The 21,226-nt window shown below is 48.2% G+C and overlaps 1 protein-coding gene across 5 annotated transcripts in view; it reads left to right on the forward strand.

Moving 5' to 3' along the window:
- Positions 1-21,226, forward strand: part of LOC143650761 (cytochrome P450 4F2-like) — a 66,490-nt gene that overhangs the window by 34,683 nt on the left and 10,581 nt on the right. Inside the window, exons 1-7 of one of the 5 annotated variants that reach the window (XM_077121953.1) lie at positions 9,425-9,480; positions 10,118-10,393; positions 11,726-11,870; positions 14,335-14,388; positions 14,479-14,606; positions 18,547-18,668; positions 19,451-19,721. In XM_077121953.1, the coding sequence (XP_076978068.1) occupies positions 10,196-10,393; positions 11,726-11,870; positions 14,335-14,388; positions 14,479-14,606; positions 18,547-18,668; positions 19,451-19,721 (918 nt within the window). In that variant the 5' untranslated portion in view covers positions 9,425-9,480; positions 10,118-10,195. Of the gene's footprint in view, positions 1-9,424; positions 9,557-10,117; positions 10,394-11,725; positions 11,871-14,334; positions 14,389-14,478; positions 14,607-18,546; positions 18,669-19,450; positions 19,722-21,226 lie in introns of those variants that run through there. The other 4 variants (XM_077121955.1, XM_077121956.1, XM_077121952.1 and 1 more) reach the window with 4 other exon arrangements.

Consider the following 21,226-nt stretch of genomic DNA (forward strand, 5'->3'; position numbering starts at 1 on the left):
GCCCTTTATCATATAAGTGATTTGAAAGCCTAAACTATGGCCAATGTCTTTATACTCTTGTGTCTTTCAGAGAGCAAAAATTGCAAAATTTATATAAGGTACACATTACGAACTTTTTCACCTTCTTTAGATTATGCTTATACATGAAGACTCTTTGTCTAGGTCAAGGTCACAAAGATTTTCTCCCATATTTTTGTTCCAAAGTTTTGTAGTTTTAGATTTTACATTTAGGTCTATACTCTATCGAATCATTCCCACAGGAATACAAGTAAGGCTGTTATTTTTACAAACTTAAAAATCCTTCCCTTGACCCCCCTTCTCACCACTGGACATCTCATTTCTTTTCTTTACCATGCAGTGAAACTCCTCTAAATAAGGATGTTACTTGGGGTGTCTAATTTCTCCTCCCCCACTCCAAGCAGGCTCTGAAATTCCCCATGATGGTGAATGAATGGAGATGGGGAGGGGAGGCGTGATATTTTGTGTTACCCCATCCTTGGCTTTTGGATGAGAAACTCCCTTTTCCTCCTTCACAGGAGGGAAGTCTCCCCGAGCCCATGTTTTCTGACCTGGCTTCACCCAACAAATCCCATCCATGGGTCTTCTGGACTTTTCTGAAGTTTCCCGTATCAGCTCGTTTGATCTCCTGCACGTCTGCCGAGAAGCTGGCAGTCACGTTCAGTGGATCCAGCCGCAGATGTGACTTCAGGGCATGGCTAGGGATTTCATTTTTATCATGTGAACTGAAATGCAGCATACGCTCCCAGCTTGAGCATTGGGCCAGATTTCATCACCGACTTGGGTTCCCAGCATGGCTGGTTCCTGTTTTCTTCATGTACTCTGAAGGCAGCTGACCCATGGTCTCTGTTTATCTCAGTGCGTTTGAGGAAGCAAGCAAAAACTGACACCTTTTTTTTAGGCCACTCTCTCAGCTTGTCTAAGGAAGGAAGCCAAAACGAACACATGGTTTTAGGCCCTTCAATTGCCGTGCATGTCACTGGGCCTTTAGACTCCTGACGCATCTACAGGGGCTGGTCCTCTCCTCCTGCCATGCAGATCTGCTCCAGTGTCACCTCCTCGGGAGGCCTGTCCTGAATACCCTGTGCAGAGCAGCCCCTTGGACATTTCTACCCTACTCACCTGCTCACTTCTTTCGCAGTGCTTTGCTGCCACTATCCGACTTGATCTCAAGATCTGTTGGTTTCCCCCATCAGACATGAGCACTGTGACAGCTGTAACCTTGTCCATTCTGGGTCCTGGAGCAGCCTGCACAGTGGCCTGAGAGAAGACCCTCTGATTCCTGGGAGGTGTGAATTCAGGGTGATGGAAACTACCAACCCCTCATCTGGTTAGTGCACCCTCCCTCTGCCCCTGCTCCTTTTCCTGTTTAGTGATAAAAGGTACACCTGCTCAGTGTGCAGAACAAAGCGATAGAGACATGTAGAAAGCTAAAAGGGTCTTTCCTCCAATTTGGCTTCCAATTGCGCATGTGGAATCTTCAGATCTTCTTCCTATGCACATACCTCATGTGCCCACATGCACACACACTCATACACTTTATATCCAGATAGGGTCTTTACACACGAATCATTCTACCAACTTGCTTTTTCCTACTAGGTCTGCCTGTGTCTGGTGAACCATCGCAGCACGCTGCAGAGTTCTGTCAGCCCATTGTACCGACAAGAAGACCAAGGTTCAGAGTGGTGATGGGGCCTGAGGTTGGCACTACAGGTCACGGCCTTCACTGCTCTGACACACCTGCCCCCAGCCCACTCCGGGTAGGTGGAAGGACCCTGGAGAAGAACGAGTCTCAGTCTCCCCCTGTCCACACCCACCAGGGACGTTTCATGGGTCACAAATGCATGCTTTGGCTCCTGGACACTCTTGGTGTGAGAAATCACTGGGAACCTCCAGCCCCCTCAGGCAGAGACCCCCAGAAAAGGGAGATTCTCCTTAGGGTTTCCACTTCTCACACTGATTACTTCTTTCCACCTTCTCCAGCAATCCAGGATGCCCGCTCCATGATTCCTGGTCAAGACTGCAGATACCTGCTGGGTCCTGAGTTCTTGGTCATGGCTAGTGAACACTCAACACCCGCTTCTGGTTGAATATTGGGTCAGATTCTCTGCCGGTGTTGACTTTCCCAAGGACACCGATTGAGGCCCCACATGCTGGAGAAGTCAGCATGAGTCCCGGGAGAAAGCACCACACACCCGCTGTGCTCAACCTGGAGGCTCTCTCTCCTCATCCACATCCTTTCCCCAAGACACCTCCTCCTGGAAGCCCTCCGTGACCACTGGCCTAAGGTAGAATGGTCTAGGAACCCACTCTGTCATCACTTGCTGCTGTCTAATCATTTTTTTAATTGAGGTAAAGTTCATAAACATAAAATTAACCATTAACCACTTTATTGCATGCAATCAGAGGCATTCAGTTACAGTCACAAGGTTGTGCAGCCATCACTTCTATCTGGCTTCACAAATAATTTCATCAGCCCAAAGGGAACCCCATATGCATGGAGCAGTCACTCCCCTTTGCCCTCTTTCCCTGGCAGCTGTTTATCTACTTTCTATCTCTATGATTTGCCTATCCCAGACAATAAAAATGGAATTGTACAATGTTCTAGTTTGCTAGCTGCCAGAATGCAATATGCCAGAAACAGAATGGCTTTTAAAAAGGGGGATTTAATGAGTTGCTAGTTTACAGTTCTAAGGCAAAGAAAATGACCCAATTAAAGCAAGTCTATAGAAATGTCCAATCTAAGGCATCCAGGGAAAGATCCCTTGGTTCAAGAAGGCTGATGAAGTTCAGGGTTTCTCTCTCAAGTGAGAAGGCACATGGTGAACACAGTCAGGGTTCCTCTCTCATCTGGAAGGGCCCATGGCAAACACGGCGTCACCTGCTAGTTTCTTATCCTGGCTTCCAGTTTCATGAAGCTCCCCGGGAGGCATTTTCCTTCTTCATCTCCAAAGGTCACTGGCTGGTGGACTCTGCTTCTTGTGGCTATGTCATTCTGCTCTCTCTGAGTCCCCGTTCTCCAAAATGTTTCCTCTTTTATGGGACTCCAGTAAACCAATCAAGACCCACCCAAATGGGTGTAGACATGTCGTCGCCTAATCCAGTTTAACAACCACTCTTGACTAAATCACATCATCCAGGGAGACGATCCAATCACAGTTTCAAACATACAGTATCGAACAGGGATTATTCTACTTTTATGAAATAGGATTTTGATTAAAACATGGCTTTTCTAGGGGGCATACTTCCTTTCAAACCAGCACATACAATATGTGGCCATTTGTGTTTGGCTTCTTTCACTCTGCGTGATGTTTTCAAGGCTCACCCATGTGGTGGCGTGGGTCAGAACTTCATTTCTTTTAACAGCCGAATGATTGTCTATTGCATGGGCAGACCACATGTTGTTTATCTACTTTTCTGCTGATGGACACTTGGGTTGTTTCCATCTTTGGGCTCTGACCTTTCTTGTCAAGTGTTTGTATGAATTCCTTTGGATAAATAGCTAGTGGTGGAAAGGCAGGGTCCTATGGTAACTCTGTTTTCCTTGTGGGGGTACTGCTAAATTGTTTCCAAAGCGACTGCACCGTGTTACATTTCCACCAGTAACAGATCCTGGTTGTCTCACAGACTCTGGCTCATTGATTTGATAATTATCTGTCTCCGCACTGCATGTCATCTTCTTGATAACTTAGTCTGTCTCCTATATTCAGCATCTACAGCACATAGTAGGTGCTTAACTAACATAAGACTGAATGAGCAGCTCTAGGAACTATAGATTTTCTCCTCGTTTTATAACTGGAAAATACCCCTGAGAAAATCAGAAGGTAAAGTGCCCCCAGAAGCATCCTTTGCAGAGCCTGAATTCATGGGTCTTAAAGGTAACACTTCTCAAACCTGAGTGAATGCACACAAAGCCTCTGTGGATATTTTTAAGATGCAATTCTGGTTCAGCATTTCTGGATGGGAACTCAAGGTTCTGATTTCCAACACACTCTTGGGTGATACTGATGGTGCAAGTTTGTGGATCACACTTTGAAAGCTGGGCCTTAGAGCTCAGGGGTGCATATCTCCCTTTCTTTCCCTAGATATCTCAACAGTGCCTACTATGTGCAAAGCTTCTCTGTCATCTGTGCTGTCTCATTTATGTAATTTGCTGTGTGGCTGGGGCAAGTTGCTTCAATCTCTCAATCACGGTTCCTCTTCTAGGAAAACAGGCTTGTGAACATGACTGTGGTATTTAGGTTCAGGTGTCAACTTGGCCAGGTGAAGTCACCTAGTTCTGTTGCTGCGGACATGAGCCAATGGCACGTGAACCTCATCTGTTGCTGATTACATCTGCAGTCAGCTAGGAGGCATGCCTGCTGCAATGAATGATGTTTGACTTAATTGGTTGATGCTTAAATGAGAGACTCAATGTAGCACAGCCCAAGCAGCTCAGCATACCTCATCTCAGCACTCGCAGCTCAGCCCAGACCTTTGGAGATACAGAAAGGAATCACCCTGGGGAAAGTTGTTGGAACCCAGAGGCCTGGAGAAAGTTGTTGGAACCCGGAGTTGTTTAAATACTGATGGTGCAAGTTTGTGGATCACCCTGTGCCTTCAGAGATCACCCAGCAGAGATCTCTGCCAGCAGAGATCACCCTGTGCCTTCCCACATAAGAAGGAACTTAGTTGAAAGTTAGCTGCCTTTCATCTGAAGAACAATACACTTTTTTTCTTAAAATTTTTATTGTGGTAACTTATATATAACATGGAATTTTCCATTTTAACCACTTTCAAGTATACAATTCAGTGGTATTAATTGCCACAATGCTGTGTTACCATCACCACCATCCATTTTCAGAACTTTTCCATTATCTCAAACAGAAACTCTGCATCCATTAAGCAATAACCCCCTGCTTCCCTTCATACCACCCTTGGGAACTTTTACTCTACTTTCTGACTCTATGACTTGCATATTCTAGTTATTTCACATAAGTGGAATCATGCAATATCTTTCTGTTTTTGCCTTCCATATTTCACTCAGTGTGATTTCATCCAGCCTCATCCCTGTTGTTGCATGTATTAGAACTCCATGCCATTTTACAACTGAATAATATTCCATCATGCATGTACCATATCTTGCTTATGCATTCATACATTGATGGGCCCTTGGGTTGCTTCTACCTTTTGACTATTGTAAGCAATGCTGCTAGGAACATTGGTGAACTAATATCTATTTAAGACCTTGCCTTCAATTATTTTGGGGTATACGTAGAAATGGGATTGCCAAGTCAAATGGCAATTCTATGTCCAACTTTCTTAGGAACCACCTATTTAGTATATGCTTTATATAGAACAATACACTTTTAACTAAATAAATCCCTCTTTATTTAAAGCCAATCCATCTCTGGTGTGTTCCATTCCGGCAGCTAGCAAACTAGAGCAATGATATTGCAAGGCTGTTGGATGGTTAGACAACAAGAACCACCACAACCACAGCTGGCATTTATGGAGCACTTACTATGTTCTAAGCATTTGCAGGCACTGTCTCTTCATCCTTACCACTCCCTTGAGAAGTGGGTGCAAGTGGATGTCCCTTTACAGGTGGGAAGGATAGAGCTTCAGGCTGAAGGGCGTGCTGAGGGGAGTTGGACTTCCCAGGTGCACATCTCAATCTACTAATTGCCAGCTGTGTGACTTTGGGCAAGTCGTTTAAATATCTTTAAGCCTCAGTTTCCTCATCTGTAAAATGGAAAAATAAGAACATGGTTGATGTGTCTAAAAGACTTAAAACAGTTTCAGTGGCTTATGTTGGCTGTGGCTGGTGGTGGCCCCACTCCTGCCGCCTCCACCCCAGACACATAGTGGGTCTTCAGTGAGCTGAGCCCATCTACCCTCTGGGGCTCTTCCTCTTGTGTCTCCCGGGACCCTGCCTAGTTCATCAAAGTCTGGGGAAGTCGGCCCTGCAGAGGGAGAGGGGATTCTTTTTTTTTTTTTATTGTAAACTGTAACAAAGGAACATAGAAACATTCTTGACATATAAGCATTCTATACATGGTGTACATTCAACAGCTCACAATATCATCACATAGTTGTGTGTTCATCACTATGATCATTTTTTTTGAACATTTGCATCTCTCCAGCGAAAGAAATAAAAAAGAAAAAACTCATACATCCCACACCCTTTACCCCTCCCTCTCATTGACCACTAGTATTTCAGTCTACCTAATTTATTTTAACCTTTGTTCTCCCTATTATTTGTTTTTTTTTAATCCATGTTTTGTACTCATCTGTCTATGCTGTAGATAAAAGGAGCATCAGACACAAGGTTTTCACAATCACGCAGTCATCATAAAAGCTATATATCATTATACAATCGTCTTCAATTAACAAGGCTACTGGAACACAGTGCTACAGTTTCACATACTTCCCTCTAGCCTAATATACCATAAACTAAAAGAGATATCTACATTATGAGTAAGGATAACCTCTCAACTCTGTTTGGAATCTTTCAACCACTGACACTTAATTTTGTCTCATTTCGCTCTTCCCCTTTTTGGTCGAGAAGGTTTTTCTCAATCCCTGGATGCCGTGTCCCAGCTCATCCCAGGATTTCTGTCCCATGTTGCCAGGAAGGTTCCTGGAAGTTGGTCCTACTGTAGAGGGGGGAGGGCAGTGAATTCACCTGTTGTGTCAGCTTAGAGAGATTCAGGCCACATCTGAGCAAGAAAAGAGGTTCTCTGGGGGTGATTTTTAGGCCTAACTTTAAGTAGGCTTGGCCTATCCTGAGCAGGGATAAGTTTCACAGGAACAAACCCCAAGATCGAGGTCTCAGCCTATTGACTTGATTGTCCCCACTGCTTGCAAGAATATCAGGAATTCTCCAAATGGTAGCTGAATATTTCCCCTTTTCACCACATCCCCCAAGGGGACTTTGCAAATACTTCTTTATTAACTGTTCAAATTACTTTGGGTTATATCGGCCATCACACCACGCTGAACAAAACCAGCAAACCCTCATGCCTTATTCATGGTTCCACATACTTGGGGTATTCAATTAAACTGACCATACAAGTTAAACTGGGAAACACACTAGTCAAAATATAAATTTTGCACCAAATAAACAGGTTTCCCTTTAGTCTCACACAGAAGTCGAAGTTTCAAATATGGATGACCATCTATTTTCAGTAAGGGAAGGGGATTCTGTGAAGGGATTGCCGTCCGTCCTGCTCACAGCCCCAGCCAGGACCTGGTGCCTGAAGCCTGGAGCTGGATTGGGCTGGACGGGGCAGTGTGGGTGAGGAGAGGGAGGTCTGGGGTCTCCCCACCCTCCCCCTCTCTCAGGAAAACTGTCTTTCCAAGCTTCTTGCTCAGCAGGTCTTCTGGGACCCTCACCCTTCAAGCTCTCCCTCACCTGGGACCACCCTTCAGGGGACAACCGAGCAGAAGCCAGGGAGGGACAGGATGGTGCACTAGTCCTACTGGGTGTTCCATCCTGGCTGTGGGGGCAGGAACCAGGCAGGGGCATGAGGCCTTGAGGTACTTTCCCCATGGGGCCACCTTGGTGCCTGAGATTCTGCCAGCAGAAATGTCCCGGGATGACAGGGTGGTGAGCGTGGCAGAGGGAAGGGGTTTGGGAATGGGAGTTTGACAGACAAGTGTTCATTCCAGCTGTGCAGCTTTGGGTCAGTCTTCCCCTCTTGAGCCTCAGTTTCCTTTTCTGTTAAATGGACATCTCTCCTCCTGTGGATGCTGCCATCTGGGTCTCTCAGACTTGCCTCTGTGGCTGGCCTAGAAAGCTGAGAGGAGGGGGCAGGATTTGGACCTTGTCTTTCAGGCAGCGTTTCTGAGATGTGGTGGGCTCACTTCATGCAGACAGCCTGGGGTAGGGCAGGCCTGCTTCTAGCTGACTACATGTCACACAGTAGGCATGGTTTGGGTAAAATGCCAGACAAAAACAGGCACACTTTATGTAGGGTTCCTGGCACAGGGTAGGCACATTGTGAGGAGTATCTGGCACACAGAAGGTACGTGTACATGTTCTAGGTAAAGTACATGTAACACAATAGCACAATCTATGTAGAGTGCACAACACAAGTAGGTGTCCATGTACAGGGTCTGGCACACAGTAGGTGCACGGCCTAGTGTCCAGCACACAGGTAGGTGTCCATGCAGAGTGCTTGGCACACAGTAGATACTGTATGTAATGCGTCTGGCCCAAAGCGACTCACACTCTATGTATAGCACGCAGTACACAGTAGGTGCACAATGTAGAAACTTGGCATATAGTAGGCACAATGTGTAGCCTGCCCCCCACACAGTAGGTGCTCTATGCAGAGTGCCTGAAACACAGTAGATGCTCTGTGTATAGTATTGGAATGCAATGGGCATATTCTGAGCACTGTCTGACACCCAGGTAGGTGTGCCTAGAAGGTGCAGTATGCAGAGGGCACAGCACACAGTAGGCACACTCTATGCCGAATGGCCAACTAATAGTGGTTGCAATGTGGAGAGTCACCAGCATCCAGTAGGTGCCCTATGTAGAGTGCCTGACCCTCACTAGGTGCTCTATGAAGAGTTCCTGGCACACAGTAGGTGTTCAATAAAGAATTCCTGGCCCTTAGTAGGGTTCAATAATGAGTGCTGGGCATATAGTAGGCACACTATGTAAAGCTCTTTGCACACAGTATGTCACTTTATGGACAGTACTGGCCCACAAGCAGCTCCAGCCCGAGTTGCCAGTCCCTCCCTTCTCTCACTCTTTTCCGGCCTCCTGATCCTTCCACCTCCTGAGGAAACTACCTCTCCCCTCTAAGGCCCCACCCCATGCCTCATTCAGATGGGAAAATTGAGGCCACAGAAAGAGCCAGTTGTTGCCCACAGTCAGAGCAAGGAGGGGGCAGAATAGGGACCCCACTTGGGGTCCTGTGGGTCTGCCTCTCCCCTACTGGGACACCACCACCTCAGAACCCCTCTCACCTGACCCACCACATCCCCTCTGTCCTCCTCTCCGGCTCCAGGTGTGCTGCGCCCTTTATCCCCAGAATCTGATCCCCTTAATCCCCAGGGAGCAGGACTCTTTCTTCCTGTGCGACCCCCTCCTGGCCCATGTGTGGGAGGCATTTTGGGAAGAGGACGTGGCTGGGCGACGCTCACCTGCCCCTTTACCTCCCGCTTCGTCCTGCCACGCCCTGGCCCTGGAGACTGCAGGGTGGCTGTAAACCTGGGGGCCAGGGACCTTTGTCCCTCTGTCCCCAGCTCTCTCCCCTCCCCTGCTGGGTGGTGCTGAGTCATGGGGATCCCTGGCCCACGCTGTGGGTTGCTGAGCCAATGCTCGAGTTTCTCTCAACACCCTCCCTCCCCTATTTTGGGCAGGCTGCCAGACTGGGAGGAGACAGGAGGCTAGCTGGGATTGGCTGCTTTAGCTCCATCCCTCCCAGCACGAAGAGGTTGCACTGAACAAGCCTTTTCTGACTGAAGGTGCCTGCCTGGGGGTGGCAGGGCGGGGGTGGGCAGTTTCTCTTGTTCTGCATTGAGAAGGGTGCCACGGAGGCTGGTGAGTGTGCTGGCCAGAACTCTGGTGGTTTTTGAGTGAACTGTTCCCACCCCCCCCACCCCCCCCACCCCCCCCCACCCCGACTTCCCCCTCTGGCTGCTAGCTTAGGCTGGACCTTTCTGGACTCCCGCCACCTCTGTCTCTGTAGCTCTCATTTCTCTCTTTCTCCCTTTGTGTCTGTGTCTTTCTATCCCTCTCTTTTTTTTAACTTCTGGTTGCCTGTTCGTCTTCCTCTTCCTTTCACTTTCTCTTTCCCCCTGAATTTCTGTGAGGTCTGTGCTCTCACGTCTCTAAGCCCTCCCTGTCCTGGCTCAGTGGTCCCCTCCCTGTCTGTCCTCACTGCCCCCACCTTTGCTTCCCTCCCTCCTCCCTATGCGCCCCTCCCCTTCTCCCTGTCTCCTTCCTTTTTCTCATTCATCACCCTGTCTCCCCTCTTGTCCTACTCTCTCTCCCTTTCTCTGTCCTCCCTTCTCTCCCCATCCGTCTGCTCCCTCCCTCACCCTCCCTGCCCACCCCTTGTCCTGCCCCTCACCTCCTTGGCCCTCTCCCTCTACTCCACAGGTCTCACCCTCCAAGCCCTCCATCGCCACCCCCTTTTCCTGCCCTCAGAAGCTCACCCTCTGCCCGGCTGTCCTGAGGATGCGGCTGCTGAGCCTGTCGTGGCTGGGACTCGGGCCCGTGGCCCCCTCCCCGTGGCTGCTCCTGCTGGTGGTTGGGGCCTCCTGGCTCCTGGCCCGCACCCTGGCCTGGTCCTTTGCCTTCTACGACATGTGCCGCCGCCTCCGGTGCTTCCCGCAGCCCCCCAGACGGAACTGGTTCTTGGGTCACCTGGGCCTGGTAAGTGGGGCCCCAGGATAAGGCCTGGACTCCCTGAGGGGTCAGTTATGGGACTCAGGGAGCTGAGAGCTGAGCTTAGCACAGCAGAGAAGACAAGGAGGCCGAGGGGAGCCCCTCTTTCCTCACTCAGCCTCCAGGGCCATTTCTCTCCCCTTTACTCCACCCCACGCGCTGAGGCCTCTCTCATTCCTACCCCACCCCACTAAGCCTGCTTTGGGTCACCTTCCTGCCGTCGGCCCCACATTAGTGCACCTCTGTCTCCTTGGGGGGCTCCTGGGGCGGGCTGGATGGAGCCGGTGACCTGCCCTACCCACAGTCTCTCCTGAACACTGAGCCATCCTGGAGGCAAAGTACAGAGTCTGCTCTTGTCTGGTCCTCTCAGTGGACTTCAGGCAGTGCCTGGCCTTCGCTGGGCCAAGAGGCACAGCTGGGCCACAGGAGGGTGACCCCCCCACCTCCACTCCCCAGACATACCTATGACCCAATTGGCCATCTTAGATATAAGTTGGCCCTTTCCCCTTTCTGGAGACTGCCCTGACTCCCCAGCCTTGACCTCTATCCGCAATGCTCATCCAAGGGGCTGGCATACGGCAGGCACTCGACAAAGGTTTGACGTCCAAGTGGTTGGGTTTTCCATCACCTCCTTGGGACATCCAAGGTCAGAAGGATGAACTCCCACCTGGTCCCCTCCACACCAACTGGAGTTTGCGCATTAACTGAAGAGCACCCCCCCCCACGCCCCCTGCAGGAATGAGAACTACAGCTCAGGAAAGGTGAATCTCCCAAGTTAGCTTCTTTCTGGAGGTTCCCTGAGATTCTGGGTCTTGGAATTCCCCTGGGGCCATGGGAGTGTCATCAAGTTACTGCTTGACCTGAGAGGCTGGTCTTGACCACCTTTCCCCTCCTCCCATCCGTCTTGGTATCCCTCTCCCTCTGCGATAGACAGCCAGACTTCACATCCATTCCCAGGGTGCTTCCAGAGCTGGAAGGTGCCTCAACTGTAGACCTCCCTACAGGATCAATCCCTCACCCCGCCCATGATGGAGCCTTCTCTAAGGTCCCACAAGACTTTGCCTTCAGATTTCTCCTAGATAAGAAAATTTGTCTTTGTCCAAGCTCTGCCTTTCAGTGGGTAGAGAAGGTGTCTTCTCTGTATGCCATGGATTATGCCCTTGGGATCTGGAGACTCCAGGATCTTCTGGCCCAAGGGACACTTGATTCCCTCCATCATTGCTGAGCCCCTACATACTTTTTATTCGAAGGCTGGACAGGGGTGTGGGGGATGTGTTAGTGGCTCCTCTTGGTAAGGTGACCATATGCCCTTGCTTGCAGGTGAACCCCAATGAAGAGGGTCTGATCCACGTATCTCAGCTCGTGGCCACCTACTCTCAGGCTCTTCTGTCTTGGTTGGGACCCATCATCCCTATCATCAGTCTTTTCCACCCAGACACCATCCGGTGTGTCACCAACGCCTCAGGTACCCATGCAGAGCTTGTGGGGATGGGCACCATGGGAGCGTCAAGGGTGTTGACACCCTTACTCCCAATCTTCTGAGGGCCTCTGCAAGGAGTCCTACCCCCCACCCTGAGCTTTCTTTCTTATTCTCTTTCTTTTTCTTTTTTTTTTTTTACATGGGCAGGCACCGGGGATCGAACCCGGGTCCTCTGGCATCGCAGGCAAGCATTCCTGCCTGCTGAGCCACCGTGGCCCGCCCTCATTCTCTTTCTTTTATATGTACCTGCCCTCCTCTCACCATCTGCCCTCCACCCTGGTGTTCTGGGTTCTGCTGACACCCAATCAGGCTGCAATACAAACCCTGTTCTCTAGCAACTCCCAGCACTGTGGTTGGATCTGGGTAGAGATACCCTCAAACATCTGTGGTCGGGAAGGGGGCCAGAGAGACAGAGACAAGATGGGGCAGCCCAGAGGAGATGCCAGGAATCTGCTGAGCAGGCTGGAGGTCCTCCTGGAGGAGGCACTGCTGGAACTGGTCTGGAAGAATGAGTAGGAATGTTAATGCTGGGGGAGGGTGGTGCAGAGGGCGGTGGTGGTGGGTGATTCTGGACAGTTCCTTGGTCTCTCTGATTGTTGAGGTCTAAGTAAAGAAAGGGAGTCTTCCTGCAAAGTCCAGGAAAAACCATCTTCAGGCCAAGCTGGATACAGGATTCAAGCGATGTCATCACAAATCCGTCTCCAACTCATAGTTTTACTTTTCTCTGCATCAATCTTACTTTCAAGGCAGCTCTTTCCTCATGGTGTAAACAGTCCCAGAAGCTCAATTCCTATGGAAAAGCTCCCCTACAGTTCCCATTTGTACATATGGCCTGAATTTACTTTCCATGTCCTGGCCTGGGTCACGGGACCACTTTCTTAGGTAATTGCCATGTCCCCGATTGCCCAGTCTTGGTGGGCTTGGGACTCTCAGCGCGATTGTTCTCGTGACACGAAACTGTCAGAATGTGAAGAACACAAGTCTTGGGTTCAGACATACCTGGGCTTGGGTCTCAGCACCCCGCTTCCAATCTGAAGGACTCTGCACAGTTGACAGTATCGTTACAACCTTCGTTTCCCTACTGGGAAGATGGGGATGGGAAGAGAACCCTGAGGTACCCTGAGTTGTGTGTGCCAAGCTGTGGGGCCCAAGAGGACGCTCTGTGCAGAGAGGATGAGTAGCTGGCTGGGTTCACAGGGAAGGGTTCTAAGTCTCTGCTCTCTGGGTGCAGAGGGCAGTCTGGACAATCTGGACAGGTGTGGATATGGACCTCTATAATCCTCTCCAAATAAGAGCTCGAAGGAGGGTCTTCTCTACAAGCAGGGTCTTGAGAGCACCTATGGGGAGGTGGACTGCTGGTGCATAGGTCCCTGTCATGAGGTTCTCTGCATCTTCTACCTCTCTTTCAACAAGCCTGTTCCTCTATGCTTCAGGTAGATACTGAGCTAACCACAGCCTGTCCACTGCTGAGGTCTCTGTGCTGCTTATAAGTGGGTAGGTGACCCAGGGGTTTGGGACAGGAGGCGCCCAGCTGGAGCTCCACCAGTCTGACTACTGGTCATGTCTGTTCTTGTCTAAGGTGAGTCTGGGTGACGTCTGCTGTGTGGCCACATCTGGTCATGTCTGGTCATGTCTGGTGTGTGCTCACACCTGGGATCATAGGAAGATGGTCTTGGTCATGTCTGTGGCTCAGCTGTTACCAAAGACATTTGGGTCATGTCAAGGTCGATCTGGGTCTTGTTGGGGATGCTGTTATAGGTAGTCTGGTTCTCCTCCTCCTCATATCTGAGTCATGTTTATGTCTTGTTTGATGTCAATGCTGGAATGTGTATGGAACCCATGGATCTTCTGAGGAATATTGGGGTCCTTACTTGAACTGTGTACGAGGCTGGTGTGAGGTATCCCTATATCACCCCTGCTCTATTTAGGGACATGAACAAGATCATATTCCTGTCATAGCTGGGGCACATCTGTGAGGCAAGTTGGAGTCATGTCAGATGGTCTTTGGCCCTAGTCACAGCATGCTGTTTCATGTGGTACACACCAGGGTACATCATGTATGTTGTGGCCATAGATGTCAAAGTCCACGTCAGGAGAGGTCATACAATGCCGGGGCAGCCAGGGTGTCCTAGGTCCATGGGATGCATTCTGTAGAATGTTGGCTGCACTCAGATGTTCAGCACATGGTAGACTGTGGAGGAGACGTGTCATGCTGCGGTAGGGTGTGTTGAGTTGCGTCCCAGCGTGTGTCTAGGCATGCCGAAGTGTTTCTCTGGGCTCTGTCTGCTCTTCTCTGCCGCAACCTTGCCTAGTTCCCTACTCTTCCCTGCTTCCTCTTTTCATGGCTCCAATCCTGCTATGCTGGGCTTGGTGGGAAGAAGGGTGATGACCACTCGAGGTCCATCCTTAGCCTCCTCTATGGCTCCTGATGGCCCATCTCTCCTATCAGCCACCATTGCACCCAAAGATAAGCTCTTCTACCGCTTCCTCAAGCCCTGGCTGGGTGAGTAACTGTGGGCAAAAGGGGCTGAGGACAATCTTGGGGCCAAGGGAAGGGGTGCCCTCACCTACTGCCAGTGGATAACTCTACCAGGGGATGGGCTCCTGCTGAGTGCTGGTGACAAGTGGAGCCGCCACCGCCGCATGCTGACACCTGCCTTCCACTTCAACATCCTGAAGCCCTATGTGAAGATTTTCAACGACAGCACGAACATCATGCACGTGAGTGCCTTGAACCCATGGTCCCAGATGGAGCCTCGGGTGGAAGGGACCTCAGACACATCTTGTCAGGAGTCCTGGCTCTGTTGGGTTGCTCTTTTCTTTGTGCCTCAGTTTCCTCCCCTGCATAATAGGGATGATGACCTCTACTTTGAGGGTTGATCAAGATGACTCAATGGCACCACACTCCCAAGACATAGAGGGTGATCAGAAGGTGTTGGTTTCTAATCTTCCTTCTAGAATCCCTGGGATTGATTAGTGATAATGATGAAGAGTGCCTAGTAGTAGTTCTTAACTGGCCACTTCAAAACTCATGTTTAAAATGATAAGAGATTGTTATTTCTTACAATTCTGTGGGTCAGCTGACTAGCTTTCCAGGCTGTGGATGGGCTTACTCATGTATCTCTGATCAGCTGGTGTAAGGTAGGCAGATCATCTGGTCTCACCTGTCTCACACTGTTGGGTCTTGGCTGGCTCAGGCTGGCCTAGGATGGCCTGTGCTCAGACAACTGTACTTACCTACATGTGCTCTCTCGTCCTTCAGCAGGCAGCCCAGGCTTGCACACAAGGCACAGCAGGGTTCTAACTGTAAGAGAAAGCAGAAATGCCTCTGGAAGCCTAGGTTTAGAATTACCATGTCATCATTTTCCCTACATTGTATTAGACAAAGCAAGTCACAACACCAGCTTAAAATCAAAGGGTGATGTATTAGTTTGCTAGTGCTTCTGGAAAGCAATAAACCAGAAATGGAGCTGCTTTTAAAATGGGAATTTAATAAACTACAAGATTAGAGTTTTAAGGTCATAAATACGTCCTAAGTAAGGCATCCACAGAGATACGTTGGCTCCAGGAAAGGGAATCTGGGAAGGCACCTGGCTGGTGTCTGCTGCTCCTTCTTCCTGGTTCTTTTGCTTCCAGCTTCTGATACCAGTGGTTTCCTCTCTAAGCATCTATGGGTTTTCATGTAGCTCCTCTGGGGTCTATGGGTTCTGGCTCGCTCAGCATCTCATGGGAAGGCACGTGGTGACATCTGCTGGGCCTTGCATCTCCAAACGTCTTAATCTTGTGTAGGCTGCTCTCCAAGCATCTGTGTCGTCTCTGTGCTTTCTCCACAACGTTTCCTCCTTTAAAGGACTCAGGTAAACTAATCAAGACCCACCTTGAATGACCAGAGTCAGATCTCCATCTAGCCAAAAGGTCACACCCACAATCAGGCATGCCACATCTTCCTGGAGATAAGCTCATCAAAAGATCGTATGTGCAACCAAGAGCCCTACATCTCCATGGAGATAAATTAATCAAAGGTTGTCCCACCCTACAACACTGAATCTGGATTAAAGGACCTCCCTTTTCTGGGATATACAACTCCTTCAAAATGGCACAGATGGAGAAATAGGCCCTACTTCCTATTGGAAGTTGCTGCAAAGTTGCATTGCAAAGCACTTGGATATAGGGTCAAGTATCGGGGGAAAAGATTTTGTGAACTGTCTGTGACATTCCCTACTTGTAATCTAATAAATTAGCTTGTAACTGTTTCATGTATCCTGCCAGAAGACAGGCGTCTCTTGGTTCAGAGACAAAGGATTTTCCTATTCATGGCACAGCAAGCTGTGTGTGCTTTTCATTAGTTTATATTCTTTCCTAAAACTACCCAGATTTCACAGGCATGACATAAATAGGCCTAAATGGATGTCTGAACATGCATGAAATTGCATTATAGTGGTGGACCACTAAGGTTAGGGAATCAGCAACTGTTATAGGAAGCAGAAGCAGGCCTGATTTTTGACCAAAGAAAGACAGCATGTCATCTGTCAAGGTTGCTTTCTGCAAATACAAGTCTGAGAAATGGTCTAGGTAAAACTGTCAGATCCTTGCATTCTTGGAATGATCAGCAAGAATGTGAAATGATGTTTTTGACCTAGGAAGGACTTCCTCTCTCAACAGAGGGGACATTAAAAAAAATTTATTTATTAATTAAAAAAAATTAAGAACAAACAAATAAAAACATTAACATATAATTCTGTTCTACCTATACATTCAGCAATTCTCAACATCATCACATAGATGCATATTCATTATTTCTTAGAACATTTGCACCAACCCAGAAAAAAGAAACAAAAAGACAACAGAAAAAGAAACAAAACAACAACAGAAAAAAAAGATTATACATACCACACCCCCCCACCCCTCACCTCCATCCATCACCAGCATTTCAAACCAAATCCACCTTAACACTTGTTCCCCCTATTATTCACCCTCATTCCATATGTTCTGCTCGTTCCCCGACAAGGCAGATAAAAGGAGCACCAGACACAAGACCTTCACAATCACACAGTCACATTGTGAAAGCCATATCATTATACAATCGTCTCCAAGAAACATGGCTACTGGAACACAGCTCTACATTTTCAGGCAGTTCCCTCCAGCCTCTCCATTACATCTGGAATAACAAGATGATATCTACTTAATGCATAAGAATAACCTCCAGGATAACTTCTGACTCTGTATGGAATCTCTCAGCCATTGACACTTTGTCTCATTTCCCTCTTCCCCCTTTTGGTCGAGAAGGTTTTCTCAATCCCTTGATGTTGAGTCTCAGCTCATTCTAGGATTTCTGTCCCACGTTGCCAGAAAGGTCCACACCCCTGGGAGTCATGTCCCACATAGACAGGGGGAGGGTGGTGAGATTGCTTGTTGTGTTGGCTGGAGAGAGAGGCCACATCTGAGCAACGAAAGAGGTTCTCTTGGGGGTGACTCTTTAGCCTAAATTTTAAGTAGGCTTGACCTATCCTTTCTGGGATTAAGTTTCATATGAACAAACCCCAAGACTGGGGGCTCAGCCTATAGTTTTGGTTGTCCACACTGCTTGTGAGAATATCAAGAATTCAACTTGGGGAAGTTGCATTTCTCCCCGTTCTCACCATTACCCGAAGGGGGCTTTGCAAATACTTTTCCACTCACTGATCGAATCACTCTGAGATTCATCGGGGCATCACTCTGGACAAACCAACAAAGTCTCATGTCCTACCTGAGATTCCAAGTACTGATGGTGTTCAATCAAACTATCTACATAAGTTATATTAGGAAATGCACTAGTCAAAATATTAATTTTGTAACAGATAAACATTTTTTGCTTTAGTCTCACACATAAGGTGAAGTTTTACAATATTAATTACCATCTATTTTCAGCACCCTGCAATAATGACATTCCTTTGCTCTTCCTCATGCAAAAACATTTTTTAAAATTTGTACTTAATCACCATTATTATACACTCTAGGCATTCCCAGATTATACCATCTTAATCTTTAACATCTATCTTTGTTTCTGATTTCATTTCTGTCCCCAGCCCTCCTCCCTCTATTATTCTCACATAATAGAGGGGACATTTTTGCAATCAGCCTATAACAAAGATGATGCTAATGTGATGAAGATGAAAGCTAACATTTATTAAGTACTCACTATATATCAGAAACTGGGTCATTCTCAGATATATTTTGCCAATTTAATTTTCACAATCCTAAGAGGTGGAGATAGTCATTTGCTTGCCCTATTACAAACGATGAAACTGAGGGGCAGAGGGATCAAGGAACTTGCCCTGGGTCTCTCAGCTTGTAAGTAAGCTACTTTATTTGGCTCCAAAGAAGGTCATCTTAACTGCTACTAAATATTTGACAACTGGTACCAAGAGAAGGATGATAACTTGATCAAGGGTATACAAAGCATGGGAGCAGAGCTGGGACATGAGCTCATGTCTCCTGACTCCCAGTCATGGAGTCTTCATGTCCTAATAGTCACAGCTTTCCCACCCCACCCTGTTCCTCCCTGACAGCAGGTGTCTGGAGTAAAGGACCAGGAGGCTGGGTTCAGACTGGTATCTGGAGTTGGGTAAGGGGTGCAGGGTAGATAAGGTCCACTCCCAGTTCTTTCATCTTCTTTAACCAGGCCAAGTGGCAGCGCCTGGCCTCGGAGGGCAGTGCCTGCCTGGAGATGTTTGAGCACATCAGCCTCATGACCCTGGACAGTCTGCAGAAATGCGTCTTCAGCTTTGACAGCCACTGCCAGGAGTGAGTCCTGATCAGGTCCTGGGAACTTTGTCCACTGACCCTAGAGGGGAGATGTGGGAGTGAGGACCAACAAGAGCAATCAGAAGGGCCTTCCTGGAGGAGGTGGGTCAGAGCTGGGCATTGAAGGACAAGGGAGGGGAGAGAGAAATAGAGGAACTTCCAGATGGGTAGAGACATTTGAGTAAAGGCAAGGTTGCTAAGAGGAGTAGAGCAAGGATACACCTTGGAAATGGTGTTGGGGAGGTGAACAGGGATTAGACTTTCAGGCTCTCAAAACCAGGTGAAGGTGTATGAACTTCATCCTAGAGTTGTCAGGAAGGTATAGAACGGGGTGAGCCGATGAGGGGCATTGAACACGGCTTTGGAGGCCCAGTTTTCTGTAGGTCTGACCTCTGACTGTTGTGTTGATTTTGGAGAGGAGGATACCAGGGTGAGGACTGGGTCAATGGATTCCTTGAGAGGATGATGTCTGATATGATTGGAAAGGTTGGAGGAGGGGAAGAGATAAGATGGAATATTAGGAAGGGAGAACTAGTCATAATATTGAAGCTCTGTCCTGGTGACATGGGGGCTAGGGGGCAGCTCCCTGAGGTGGTGAAGCAGGGAGAGTAGAAAATTTAGAACATCATGCCTCCTAGGTCTTGCCCACCATGTGTCCCTGGGGCCACCTGTTCCTGGATGCTCAGGTTCCTGGGCAGTAGTTCCCAGCTTCCGGGTGGCACGTGCTCCTCAGGCTTCAGGTGTGTTACGTTGTTGCCTCCCTGTATGCCGTCCTCCTGCAGGAAGCCCAGCGAATATATTGCCGCCATCCTGGAGCTCAGCGCCCTCGTGGCGAAACGGAACCAGCAGATTTTCCTGCACTCGGACTTCCTGTACCACCTCAGTCCCGACGGGCGGCGCTTCCGCAGGGCCTGCCGGCTGGTGCACGACTTCACAGACGCCGTCATCCAGGAGCGGCGCCGCACCCTCCGCGGCCAGGGCGCTGATGACTTCCTCATGGACAAGGCCAGGACCAAGACGCTGGACTTCATCGACGTGCTCCTGCTGTCCAAGGTGAGTTTCTCTGCAACCTGACCTCAAGAAGTGGACGGGATCTTGAGTTCAAATGTCAGACCAAAGAGCTTGAATTCAATCCATTGGTCACTGTAGAGCATGGGAGGCGGTTGAGGAAGGGAGAGATGGGGCAGAGATGACTATCAAAGGTCACTGTGGGATGCAGCCTGCAGGGAACAGTTCAGTCTGAAGCTGTGAAGGGCATGAGAGGTTAAGCTACTTTTCAGCTGAGAAGTTATTCTGCTGAAGTTTGTTTATAGATATGCAGTAGATACATACAGGCAGATGCCTTAGACATTAGACCTTGGGAGCAAAGCAGACCATTTATTATCCAATGCATCAATAGCAGGCAGTAGAATGATCATGATGCTTCCCTATTCTTAAACTACTCTGAGGGCAACATGATGTGGGCCATGTTTTTTTTTTTTTAATTTTTTATTAATTAAAAAAATTACAAGAAACACAAACATTCCCAACACATACACTCAGCAATTCACAATATCATCACATAGTTGCATATTCATCATCATGATCATTTCCCAGAACATTAGCATCAATTCAGAAAAAGCAATAAAAAGACAACAGAAAAATATAGCAAACAGAAAAAAAAATTTTTACAGGCCATACCCCTTACTGATCCCTTTCATTGATTACTAGCATTTCAAACTAAATCTATTTTAACACTTGTTCCCCCTATTATTTATTTTTATTCCATATGTTCCTCTCGTCTGTTGACAAGGTAGATAAAAGGAGCATCAGACACAAGGTTTTCACAATCACACAGTCACATTGTGAAAGCTATATTGTTATACAATCATCATCAAGAAACATGACTACTGGAACACAGCTCTACATTTTCAGGCAGTTCCCTCCAGCCTCTCCATTACATCTTGGATAACAAGGTGATATCTACTTAATGCATAAGAATAACCTCCAGGACAACCTCTCGACTCTGTTTGGAATCTCTCAGCCATTGACACTTTGTCTCATTTCCCTCTTCCCCCTTTTGGTCGAGAAGGTTTTCTCAATCCCTTGATGCTGGGTCTCAGTTCATTCTAGAGTTTTTCTCAATCCCTTGATGCTGAATCTCAGCTCATTCTGGGATTTCTGTCCCACGCTACCAGGAAGATCCACACCCCTGGTAGTCATGTCCCACGTAGACAGGGGGAGGGTGGTGAGTCTGCTTGCTGTGTTGGCTGGAGTGAGAGGCCACATCTGAGCAACAAAAGAGGTTCTCTTGGGGGTGACTCTTAGGCTTAATTTTAAGTAGGCTTGACCTATCCCTTGTGGGGTTAAGTTTCATATGAACAAACCCCAAGACTGGGGGCTCAGCCTATAGCTTTGGTTGTCCACACTGCCTGTGAGAATATCAAGAATTCAACTTGGGGAAGTTGAGTTTTCCCCCATTCTCACCATTCCCTGAAGGGGACTTTGCAAATACTTTACCACTCACTGATCAAATCACTCTGGGATTCATCAGGGCATCACCTGGACAAACCAACAAA

Source organism: Tamandua tetradactyla, chromosome 11, assembly GCF_023851605.1.
Source record: "Tamandua tetradactyla isolate mTamTet1 chromosome 11, mTamTet1.pri, whole genome shotgun sequence".
NCBI lineage: Eukaryota > Metazoa > Chordata > Mammalia > Pilosa > Myrmecophagidae > Tamandua > Tamandua tetradactyla.